At 38.6% G+C, this 11,829-nt stretch overlaps 1 protein-coding gene and 1 pseudogene across 2 annotated transcripts in view; one reads left to right on the top strand and one right to left on the bottom strand.

Annotated features, from left to right (window-relative positions):
* Positions 1-733: 733 nt before the first annotated feature.
* The window catches only part of LOC114934043 (endoplasmic reticulum aminopeptidase 1-like), a 28,636-nt gene continuing 17,540 nt past the window's right edge, over positions 734-11,829 (bottom strand). Inside the window, exons 3-5 of one of the 2 annotated variants that reach the window (XM_085487493.1) lie at positions 2,962-3,243; positions 931-1,220; positions 734-840 (exon numbers count right to left, since the gene is read on the bottom strand). In XM_085487493.1, coding sequence (XP_085343619.1) covers positions 1,182-1,220; positions 2,962-3,243 — 321 coding nt within the window. In that variant the 3' untranslated portion in view covers positions 734-840; positions 931-1,181. Of the gene's footprint in view, positions 841-930; positions 1,221-2,961; positions 3,244-3,536; positions 3,764-11,829 lie in introns of those variants that run through there. The other variant, XM_085487494.1, reaches the window with a different exon arrangement.
* Positions 6,367-7,666, top strand: LOC146721038 (uncharacterized; annotated as a pseudogene).

Raw genomic sequence — 11,829 nt, 5'->3', positions numbered from 1 at the left:
GAAACAAAGAGGCTTGTGCATCTCCCGGAGAAACATTTACCGTTCCAAAATAATTGCGCGAATATGTTTAATTGATTCTGACGGATAATACGCGCCAAGAAAATATAAACTGAAAATGGCGCAAGTCGAGAAAAATTATATTTATCACGATTTAAAAATTGTAGATGTACAAATTAAAAATATTTATCAAATAAGATGATTTTAAGTAATAGTGTAAATTTGTCAAGTTCTTTCAGAGGGATTATTTATTTTTATGAATATGTGTGTAAAGCTGGAATTTCATTTCGTGAAACTCGAAATAGTTCTATATAAGTTCCAAAAAAGTTTTACTTATTCTGGAGTCTACGCGTACAGTTCTGGGCATATACCTACATTGTTTTATCAGAGAGATCTGATTAAAACAATTAAAAAATTTTTAAATAAGAATTTTACTTGAAAAATCCATCTCAATATCTATAGAGATAGGATTCGGTTAGTTTTATTTTAGTTTATTTAATATTATTTTGCTTTTAGAAGATAGAACTCTTTTTAGAACTTCATGTAGAACTGTACCTATAAATTTTTTAAATTCTGATAATTACTTTTTAATAAGGAAAATGTCGTAAGACAGTAAGATGCTGCGTAAAGTTACTTTAATGGCTAGAAATAATTGTTTAAATTATCAAGAACTCCCAAAAATTATTGAAGCTAAAGTCAAACTCTTAATTAGTTATAAATATCCATGAAGTAAGACACCAGTTTGATACACTCTCATTATCGCTAATAAAAATGATATAAAATAAACAATTTCTCACTCACCGACACGTGCAGTAGCGAAGTTGTAGTCTACAGCTCATTGATCTGAAAACAAAATATTCAAATTATGTATTATACACGTGCGTGTGTGTGTGTTAAATAATGCAGTTTAGAAAACATTTTTATTTTGCATACCTCACGGTTGCTCCACTGTCGCCCGATGCCTCTCCGGGCCTCCTCCTCCTCTTTTGATCCTTCGTAGCACTCTCAACACTCGCGAAAACACGAATAATTACGATCGCCCGGCACTTTACACGGCACTCCCGACGCGCGATACTTTACAGGGCACTCCCGACACGACGCGTGATTCACGCGTATTTCGCGTACATTGCTACTGAAAAAAAATACGAAAACTATAATCGCGCGCAGTAACGTCCGTTCGACACTCAAGAATCTCGCAAACTCGTGCGCATCAACAAAGCTATCTGTAACAAAAAAAAATACATATATATTAGAGCAATCTTATTATTTTTTATATCAAAACATACATGATATAAATATGCAAGCTAAAATAAAAAACGGAAATATTCACGAGTCGCAACACATTTGTGCACGTGTTGCGAATTCAATGACTGAAGTGTGTGTGTGAGTGTGTGTGTGGTTGCTGGTCAGCAATGCAATTGGGCCCTGCGCATCAATCATCGATTCGCCCTTTAATTGCTACTGCTCTGTGCGCGGGTCGGCCCGCACCTCAAACACGGCCCTGCACTCGTTTTCGCGCGTTTTTTCGGCGGCGCGCCGCGGCCGCTCAAAACACACACAGGCAACGAGCCCGTGTGCAAACAATAATTGTCAAAACAGACGGCTTTATTTTCCAACTTTCGAGAGGCCCGCTGTTATCACAAGGCAAGGAGATTCAAATAGAAAATTCCAAATCGCCTCCCCGAACCTTCTCGAAGGTCGTGAGAATCGAGTCGCAAAATCCAGCGTCACTTCACTGTCGATCTCTCGAGAAGGCACACGCAGATCGCTATTCTCTCGCGTTAGTCAGACTTCGGGCGCGATTCACTGTAATTGTACCGAACATTCTTTCATCAAATACAGTCCACTGTGATTTAACTTGGTCGCACTATTTCTTTTTTTATTTCTGTTGCTTCCTTCCGGCATTTCACTCTCATAGCTGTCAAGCACAGGGATGCGCTCACGGAATCCGATTCTCTTTCGAACAGCACGCGAAAACAGATCAATGTTAGGTTAAGTTATGTTAATCATATATTGGCACAGATTTTTTGCATCGAATTTTTCGAGAAATATGCGTTTCGAACAATTATTACGACATATGAACGTTTGAATGATGATATGCGATTGATAAATATTACAATACAAAGGTTAGGTTAAAAACAATTATGCTTACTAATGAATCACAACGGGACGCAGCTCAAACTGCTTGGTACTCGCGGTGTTTCGGTTAATGACTTAAGTTATTCGCTATTCCGCAAATATCGGCAACTTCATTCTAATAGCGCGCGCGTACTATGATTATATTAATAACTGATTAAAATTCGAAGAAGATTCATTAGAAAAGATGTAGCTTTAGAATAAGTATAATTCTTGAAAATCAACTGGAATCTCATCTCAATATTTATAGATATATAAATTGCAAATTGCACACATATTTCGAGTAGGTACATTGTGCAATAAAAAATTATAATCGAAAACACAAAGCAACGATTTGTTTGGTATAGATATTATTGCTGATATGCTGCGCGTGAGTTTGACTGTGATAACAAATAAACTCTAAATAGCACATACACACAGAAAGATTTTTCTCTTAGTATTTACCATGAAAATCATAATAATCATGGGACAATATAATATATTGGAAAGATTTTATAAGAGTTTCTTTGATTAATATTTATCACAATAAAAAATATTAATATTCGCAATAAGATATAAAATATGTTCGATTAATTTTATTATGTACGCATATTAATATTTTTTATTATAATAAATATTTATAATCAGAGAAATTCTTATATAAAATTCTTTTCCAATATCATATTGTTTAACGATAACCATGATTTTCAGAGTATATTCTAAAAGAAAATTTTCTCCGTGTACATGTTGATTAATCCTTAATTGTTCTAATGTAATCATTTTATATAATACTTGTGCATGTAAATTATATGCATATGCCCATATGATGTTTATGACGTTCTACTTCACCTTCAGATTGATCTGCGAGATGCTCTGGTAATCCTGCAAAGACGAGTGAGTGTATGTGCCCCTGGTGTCCAGGTGGCACAGGCCGTCGTTTGGCTTGATGATACCACCCAGCTTGCCGTCACCCGCGTAATGGAAACCAGCATCAGTCGAGAACACCAGTAACCGGCGAGCCTTCTCGCGCCAGCCTATCTGATTCCGGCAAACTATTGCTTGCATGATCGCGTCGAAGCCTCCTTCCGGTGCGTCCAGGTTGCTGGATACAGACGCGTTACGCACCAATTCCTGTAAACGAGGATGTCCGTCTAAAAAAAGCTATCGAAGGTTCTACATCAAAGATAATTGAAAGAGTATTCTGGAAGGATACTCCTTCAGTAGAATTAAAATATACATTTTTCTAATGTCAGAAGTTTTAAATGTATATTTATATATTTTTCTGTACCGCAAAATTGCTCGTGTCCATGATTAATTTTTGTAGAACAGGTTTTTACAGAGACGTTACGCGGACTTAGCACCTTTTTTTACCTTTTTTAAAAATTTATCTACTTTTTGACCTATATTTCGAAAATACATCATACTTTCAAAACTTTTATTCCTTTCAGAACTTTTCGGTTGGGTATTCTGTTGAATAACCCTTTAGCGATTGCAATTCTTCGTTCAGATCATCAGGATGAGTTAATGATAGATATGTCTTGCAAGATATCGTTAGATAAACATTCTCGGCATTAATCGAGATGATTTGTAGTTCCTCTACGAATTGTATCCAATATGTTTTGTCTTCACATTCGATACTCCATTTGTTTATCTGAAAAAAAGTCAGTATGTTATTTCGTGGGGGTCGAACTACGTACATGACAATTCATAATTGAGCCTCTCATAATTAATTAATTAAATACGATTTCCGTTAATAGTAGATTGCAATCAGTACAACTTCAAGGATTCTGGCAGAATGGAGTAGACAGTATTATTTCACTTTATACTTGATGCGAAAGTGACAGCGGCACGTTATAGGAACACAGTTTTCTTGTAAATTAGATACTTAATCACATATTTCTGATGATTTAAGGTTTTTCCTAATATTTGGAATCTGATTTTCGTTCCGACGTAATTTTTTGCATGATTTGTATACATTTTAAATGTTCAATAATTTAATTTTTAAAAAACTTTTTCAAAGCACTTGTGCATTGCACATGTGTTTCTTAAATTCTTTGACTACTATAAATAACACGACAACTATAAATAATTATAAACAGCTTTAAAAAATAAATTGTAGAAAATTTTATCGTTAATTAAAACAGCGCACCAAATAAAAGAAATAAAACAACATTGCAGTACATATAATATTCACATCCGATGAGTCCAATGAGTATTGATTATACTCATCGGACTCAATGGAATAGTTTAACTCTTAGCGATAGACTAACACACTGTATATACGCTGCTTAAATACTTTAAAGGACAAACATTAAAATCTGCATTCGTATTTAGACATTCTAATTACCTTTCCCGGCGTTGATAAAAAATTTCGCGTTGTTGTTTCTTCAAATAGTACCATACTGATTGGTAGAAAAGATGCTCGTCCTAACATGTAGAGCATCAAAATGATTATTCCAATAACTGCTCTTATCTAAATCATGTGCGCAGATCATGCAGCGATATTTTGAACATAAATAATTTTTATTTATTACATATACGCACATAAATGATTCTTACTTAGACTGTACACGTACATACATGGGAGTTTTTGTCTATTTCAATTTTCCTAGATTTATTTCGAAAGTTTATTATATTAATTAATTAATCAAAATTCATATATTTTCAATAAAATTAAACTATATACGATTTTTTTACTGCTGAAAGCTGAATTGATTACGATGCACAACTGAGAAACGCATTCGGAGAGAAGATAACACGGTACAAATTAATAAAATGATAAAGTCAATTTGGTTTAGAAAATTAGCTCTAACCATGTAATAAATATGTATAAACATTTCCAAAAATGTTATTTAAACATTGGATTGTTTTTTGTATATTTGTTTTTGATACATATATTTAATAACTATAATTATTATTATATAAAAAGGCCAAATAATCGAGCATTATTAGATGATATAAACTAAGTATTTATTCTATATAAGATAATACAGTACGAACGTTTCGACCGCACGCGGTCTTCTTCAGTGTAGGAATTAAAAGTAATTTAACTCAACACGACATGCACTAATTCGGCGATAAAATTGCAACTTACAATCACTTATGATCATCTACTTTTAATTTCTACACTAAAGTTATTTCGAGATTATTTAATTGTTAGATTAATACTCATTTTATTTGCACTGGATATATTTTTATTATTTTAATGACTAGGTGTAATTATTTGTACATTTTATTTCATTTTTATTTCATATTTATAATTTATTAGTGCGTTGTTATACATTTATTATTGTTAATTTATCCTACATAGATTTGATGTGTCTTAAATTTCAATTTATTTGTAAAAAAATTTTTTGTTTATTGTAGCCTGAAGAGGACCCGATATAGCGGTCGAAACGTTGCTAATACATTAAATGCAACACCTTAACCAGTTGGTCGATTTAATTCTTATCAACCTTGATTTCAAAATTTACTGATGATCAAACTGCTTATCTTGAATTATAATTATTATTTTGTGACAACCAATAATTAAACAATTTAATTATTAATATTATGAATTCAAAAATTAAATTTTACGAGAATAATACTCGCATATAGAAGAAATTTCTAATTTATATTTCAATTTATATTTTAAACTTAAATTTTCTGTGTAAAATTGCCTAAAATGAATGGTTTTTGTAATATACATTATTGTAGGAGTTTAACGAGAAGCGGCCTATATAATAACATAAATATTGTCGCGTGGACGACCCGCGATGGTTTCGGATTTAGGAGCGAGCGTCGCAAAAGGTCGGAGCAAGCGTTACAGGGCAGTCGTTCTTGAGATGTCGTTCACACCGGTCATAATACGAATATGTTATATACTGTTAACCGTTTTCTAAATAAAGTATCTTGGCTTTTACTCCGAGCGTTGCTTCACAATCCTGTCTTCCTGATCCCGCGGAAATAATTAAAGTCTTCGCGTAGCAAAAACACATATTAAAGTAAAATAAGTATGCTGTTACGAAGGACAGAGCAACACAAAGGATGACTCGACGGCATGTTGAGATGATAAGACGAGAACGGTGAAAGATTTGAATTACGGCGATTACGAATACATTGGTGCGACGCGAAGACAACGCGATCGCCATCGAATGTAATACGACGAGAACGAAAGACGATTTTAAGTACATTGGTGCGACGCGAGGACGACGCGATCGCCATCGAGTGTAATAAGACGTATAATACGACGAGCGGTGCAGGAAGTGACGAGCAATGGACAGAGCCGACCTGAAGACGTTCAGTGCAGTTATGCTCAAGGAAGCTCTAAAACGAAAAGGACTAAGCACCGCGGGAACAAAGGCCAAACTTATAAACCGGCTAACGAATGACGATCCGAGTGGCGGATGGATGCAGACGATGAGTGCGAGGGCCGAGGAGACGGTGAACTTTACGAGCAGGAACGACGACGGTGTCCAAGGGAGATCGTCTTACGAAAATGAAGAAATGCAACAATCACGGGAAGAGTTAGACGATCAACGGGAACCGCAGATTAATCGACGAGAAATAGAAATATATTGAAGAGAAAAGGAGCTGGCTGAACGAGAACTTGCATTAGCGCGACGCGAGATCGAGTTGCTGCGCCTGATGCAGAGTGGCGGCGCAACAAACGTGCTTACAGTAGCGTCGAGTGGAAATACGTCCGGTAATAATCAAACGCTTAGAGGAGCGTCGAACACGAATCAACGATTAGCCAACGAAGAAGACGACTTTCTCATAAGGCCAACGAAAGTGAATGTTAATGCCGTGGCAGATCTACTGAGTTGCTTCAATGGTGATACTGAAACCTTCGAGACGTGGGAGAAACAGGTGAAGTTTTTGAGAGCCGCGTACAGACTGAATGATGAACTAACGAAAATTTTAATTGGTATGAGATTAAAGGGACGCGCGTCGGAACTGGTTCCATTCAAAGCCAGAATATATCGAGATGACACCCGATGCGATACTCGACGGATTGCGGGGTATGTTTTACCACCGACCAAACAAAATACTAATGAGGCGACGCTTCGAGGAGCGGAATTGGAAGAAAGGTGAAACGTTCTACGATTATGTGCACGAGAAGACGATAATGGCCAACCGCATTGCCATTCCAGATGACGAGATATTGAGATACATCGTTGACGGTATCCTAGATTCAAATTTACGCGACTTGGCGCGGGTGCAGGGATTTACGACGATGGACAGAATTTTGCAAGCCTTCGAAGAAATATTGTTAAAAGACAGAGTGTATCCGGCGTCGGCGGCGAGCGCGAAGGACGGCGACGGTGGAAAGCGTAAAAACGACAAGGGCAGTAAGAGTGCTGTGTGTGGAAAAGGTGTATCGAGCGACGGGAGAGACCGCGGTATAACGAGACGTTGCTTTAGTTGCGGATCAAAAGATCATGTAAGCTCGATTTGTCCAACGAAAGAAAAAGGTGTCAAGTGTTTCGGGTGCAACGGGTACGAGCATATAGCGTCGAAATGTCCGAATAGAAACGAGACGAAAAATAGCTGCGCGATCACTATATCACCATAATGCGCGAAGATGAATATGTCAAATTAGGATCTCCGCAATTTGAGCTAGAGGCGATGCCATTCCGGGGAATAGGCACGGAAGAAAATGTTGCGAACGGGGATTTTACGCGAAACTAACGGTCGACGGGAATTGCTACGAAATTCCGATCTATGTTGTTGCTGATAATTTGACGAGGTATAAATTATTGATCGGTAACGATTTTCTCGACACCGTTAATGTAAATTTAGAGCGCGGAAACCCTACTATTGTGAAACCGGCAGACTATGCTAACGACGAGCGTGAGTTCGCAGAAATTTGTCAAATAAACCTAATTTCTGACCGAGAGTCACATGTTGCGGACGTGTCACATGTACGTAGCGCCGAACACAGACGAATTGTATAGTCACTAATAAGCGATTATAAGCCGAATCAGACTCGCGAGATAGCTATCAAAATGAAACTCGTGTTGAAAGATGACGAACCGGTCTATCTTAGGCCAAGAAGATTAGGAATGGCCGAGCGGGCTGAGGTAAGCACTCAGATAGACGAGTGGTTAGTCAGAATACAACAGATGGTACAAGCAGGTTAAAGGGGAGGGGATACCGGGCTATCTGAAGAAAGGGTGGACGGAAGATAGATGGAGGAGGATAGCAAGATATAGATTGGGGAGTGGGATGAAGGGAAATAGATATTGGGAAAAGGAGGAGGATAGGAAGTGCAGGATGTGTGGGGAAGGGATGGAGACGTGGGAGCATGTGTGGGAGGAATGCATGGAATGGGGAAGGGAAGAGAGCTGGCAGGAAATGGTGAAGGAGGTGTTAGAAGAGGAGAGAGAAGGGGAAATGTGGCTAAAAAGGTTAGAGGAAGCAAGAGAGGAAGGGGAAGGGGAGGATGGGAAGGATAGAAAAAGATGACAGGGGGAAGAGGGAGGGCGAGAGTTGAGGGAAGAGAGAGAGGGGGAGAGAGGGGAGAGAGAGAGAGAGAGAGAGAGAGAGAGGGAATGAGTGAAAGAAGTGAGAAAGGGTAGCAGTAACCGAAAGCGGAGGTCCCACATAGGTTAAGTAGTACGTAAGAATGCGTAAGAAAGCGTTAGATAAGAAAGGTTAGGGTAAAGAGGTCGTGTGTGTGGAAGAATTGGTAGGAAATAGGTAGAGTAGAAATGCGAGAGAAGGCGTAGTAGGTAGCGAAGCGGAGCGGCGTGGCGTTTCATGTATATAATTGTATTAATTAGGTTTAAGTTATAGGTTAAGGATTGAATGTAAATGGAAGCATAAAGGTTTGGGATCGCTCCTTTAAACAAGAAAAAAAGCGCCTTGTAATCTCCAATTGGGGCAACAATAAACGTATCTAATCTAATCTAATCTAGACGAATGGTTAAAAAACGGTATTGTACGGCCGTCCGTATCCGATTATGCAAGTCCGGTAGTATTGGCGAAGAAGAGAGATGGCACAAATAGACTTTGCGTTAATTATCGATTACTTAATAAAAAGATCATTAAAGACCGGTATCCCTTGCCGTTGATCGAGGATCAACTTGATGCATTGCAAGGTGCAAGGATATTTAGTACGCTTGACTTAAAAAACGGTTTCTTTCACGTAAAAATAGATAAATCCAGCATGAAGTACACCGCGTTTATAGTTCCAGACGGGCATTATGAATTCCTCAGAGTACCATTCGGGCTCTGTAATTCTCCCGCTGTTTTTCAGAAATTTGTAAATGCCGTGTTCAGGGATCTTATTCGCGACAAGGACGTATGAGCTTACATGGACGACTTGATAATACCTTCGATCGACTCCGAGTCAGCGTTAAGGAAATTAAAGCGCGTGTTAGATGTGGCCGGTCAGCACGGTTTGACAATCAACTGGAAAAAGTGCAATTTCTTGCGTACGAGTGTCGAATATTTGGGGCACATTGTTGAGGGCGGTAGGATTCGTCCGTCAGAGCATAAAACCGAAGCTGTAAAGAAGTTCCCGATGCCTACGAGCGTACGGCAGGTTCCATCATTTCTGGGTCTGACAAGATATTTCCGGAAATTTGTACCGGGTTATTCTATAATTGCGCGACCGTTGACAAATTTACTGAGAGCCGCGACGACATTTAGATTCGAGAAAAAAGAAAAAGACGCGTTCGAACCGCTAATGTTCGAAATGTTCGAAAATCGAACGTCTAAAGAAAACTGAAAAGAAAAATATTAAAACATTGCATGCAAATTCATGCAGTTTTCTCATTCAACATGCAGCATGCGCATAATTATATCATAATATAATTGACAACTTATATTGTAACATGCAGACGTTTTCATATTATAAATAGCGCTCGGCCGCAAAGGTATAAGTATACCCCGCGCCTGCGAAAAAATAAGCGCTTACATTAAAACACATTTAAGTGTAAACACCGCGGTCGCGCGAGAGGAGATACAATTTAGTTCCCAATAATAACCAAACTACGATTTGCTGGAAAGTAAATAATTACAGAAAACGTTCTTTCGCCCTCAACCGAACGATAGAATAAGAAAATTGTTCTCGAATATTCTAGAAATACGGGCCTATATAAACCTCCTCTCTCGTGCCCTCGGGACTCTTTCCGATAGCTTGTCGTCGCGAACAGAGTGCGTTTCTACTTTGCAAAAAAGATCGCTTGTCTTTCTTGCTCTTTCACTACCGTTGCTTGCGGACATATCTTTACTTTATTTTCGACACGGCTTTTCTATCGGTTAATGTACTTGCGGATAATCTCGACTCGGCGATCTATTGGTAAATTCTGTGCGGTCTAAATAATTGTAATTTTTGTCTGAGTATTGCCAATATATTTTTTGTTAACGTTACGCGTGTGTCGAGTGCAGTTCTCTGTTTTTCTCGCTTCCGACCTTCCTATCCTGCTTTCCGTCGCGCACAGAACAGTTGAAACTAATATTAATAAATAAGCCTGTATTAAGTTTATATAAAGTAGATGCGGAAACCGAGCTGCATACCGATGCTTCGATGCACGGGTACGGTGCGATTTTGTTGCAGCGCGATAGTGAAGATCATGCGATGCATCCGATATACTACGCAAGCGGGAAAACTACCCCGGCAGAAGAGAAGTATCCGAGTTATGAGCTGGAGGTTCTTGCGATAATTAAGGCGCTGAAAAAATTTAGAGTGTATCTACTCGGCATAAATTTTAAGATCGTCACCGATTGCCGCGCGTTCACTCAGACAATGTCGAAAAAAGATTTATGTATACGCGTTGCCAGATGGGCACTTTTGTTAGAATTTCATTATGAAATTGAATATTGTCCAGGCAGGAATATGTTTCACGTAGATGCGTTAAGTAGGAACCCGCTGCCTGTTTGTCTACTTCTAGAAAAAAGTGATGGTGGACTTACGGCGAGATTAAAAAAGGCGCAGCACGACGGCGTCGATACAAAGAAGATCATACAGCTAACGAACGAGGGACAAACACACGGATACGTTATTCGCGGAGGATTATTGTTTAAAGAGGTAAACAATGATATTCTGCTTGTTGTTCCAAAGATAAAGTGCTCGCAGATAATCAGAAGAGCTCACGAAAAAGGGCATTTTTCTATCGCAAAAACGGAAGCAATTGTCAAGAGGGATTACTATATTCAGAATCTAAGGCCGAAGGTCGAGAAGATCGTACACAATTGCATCAACTGTATATTAGCCGAGAAGAAACAAGGAAAACAAGAGAGTTTTCTTTTTCCGATTAACAAAGGTGAGATCCCGCTCGACACTTTTCATGTCGATTATTTAGGACCGCTAGCGACGACGAGGAAGAGTTACAAATACATATTCGTGGTGACGGACAGTTTTTGTAAATTTACGTGGCTTTACGCGACGAAGTCCACAGCCACAGCAGAGGTACTTAACTTCTTTAAAAAACAAGCGACGATATTCGGAAATCCAAGGCGGGTCATTTCGGATCGAGGCACGGTCTTTACGTCGGGAGCGTTTGAGGAGTACTGTAAGAGCGAGGGCATTCAGCACGTTTTAACGACAACGGGAGTCCCGAGAGCAAACGGACAAATGGAGCGTATAAATCGAACGCTTATACCGCTGCTGACAAAACTAGCGGCACCGAGGCCAGAAGAATGGCATAAGTATTTGAGAAGTGCACAACAGTATTTGAATGCTATAGTACATCAAAGGATAGCCACGACACCGTTCCATCTGTTGTTTGG

This window comes from Nylanderia fulva, unplaced genomic scaffold (genome assembly GCF_048542155.1).
Source record: "Nylanderia fulva isolate GAGA-0341 unplaced genomic scaffold, ASM4854215v1 Scaffold56, whole genome shotgun sequence".
Classification (NCBI taxonomy): domain Eukaryota; kingdom Metazoa; phylum Arthropoda; class Insecta; order Hymenoptera; family Formicidae; genus Nylanderia; species Nylanderia fulva.
Note: the sequence above shows the minus strand (reverse complement) of the source record. Positions and strands in the feature narration are given on the sequence as shown.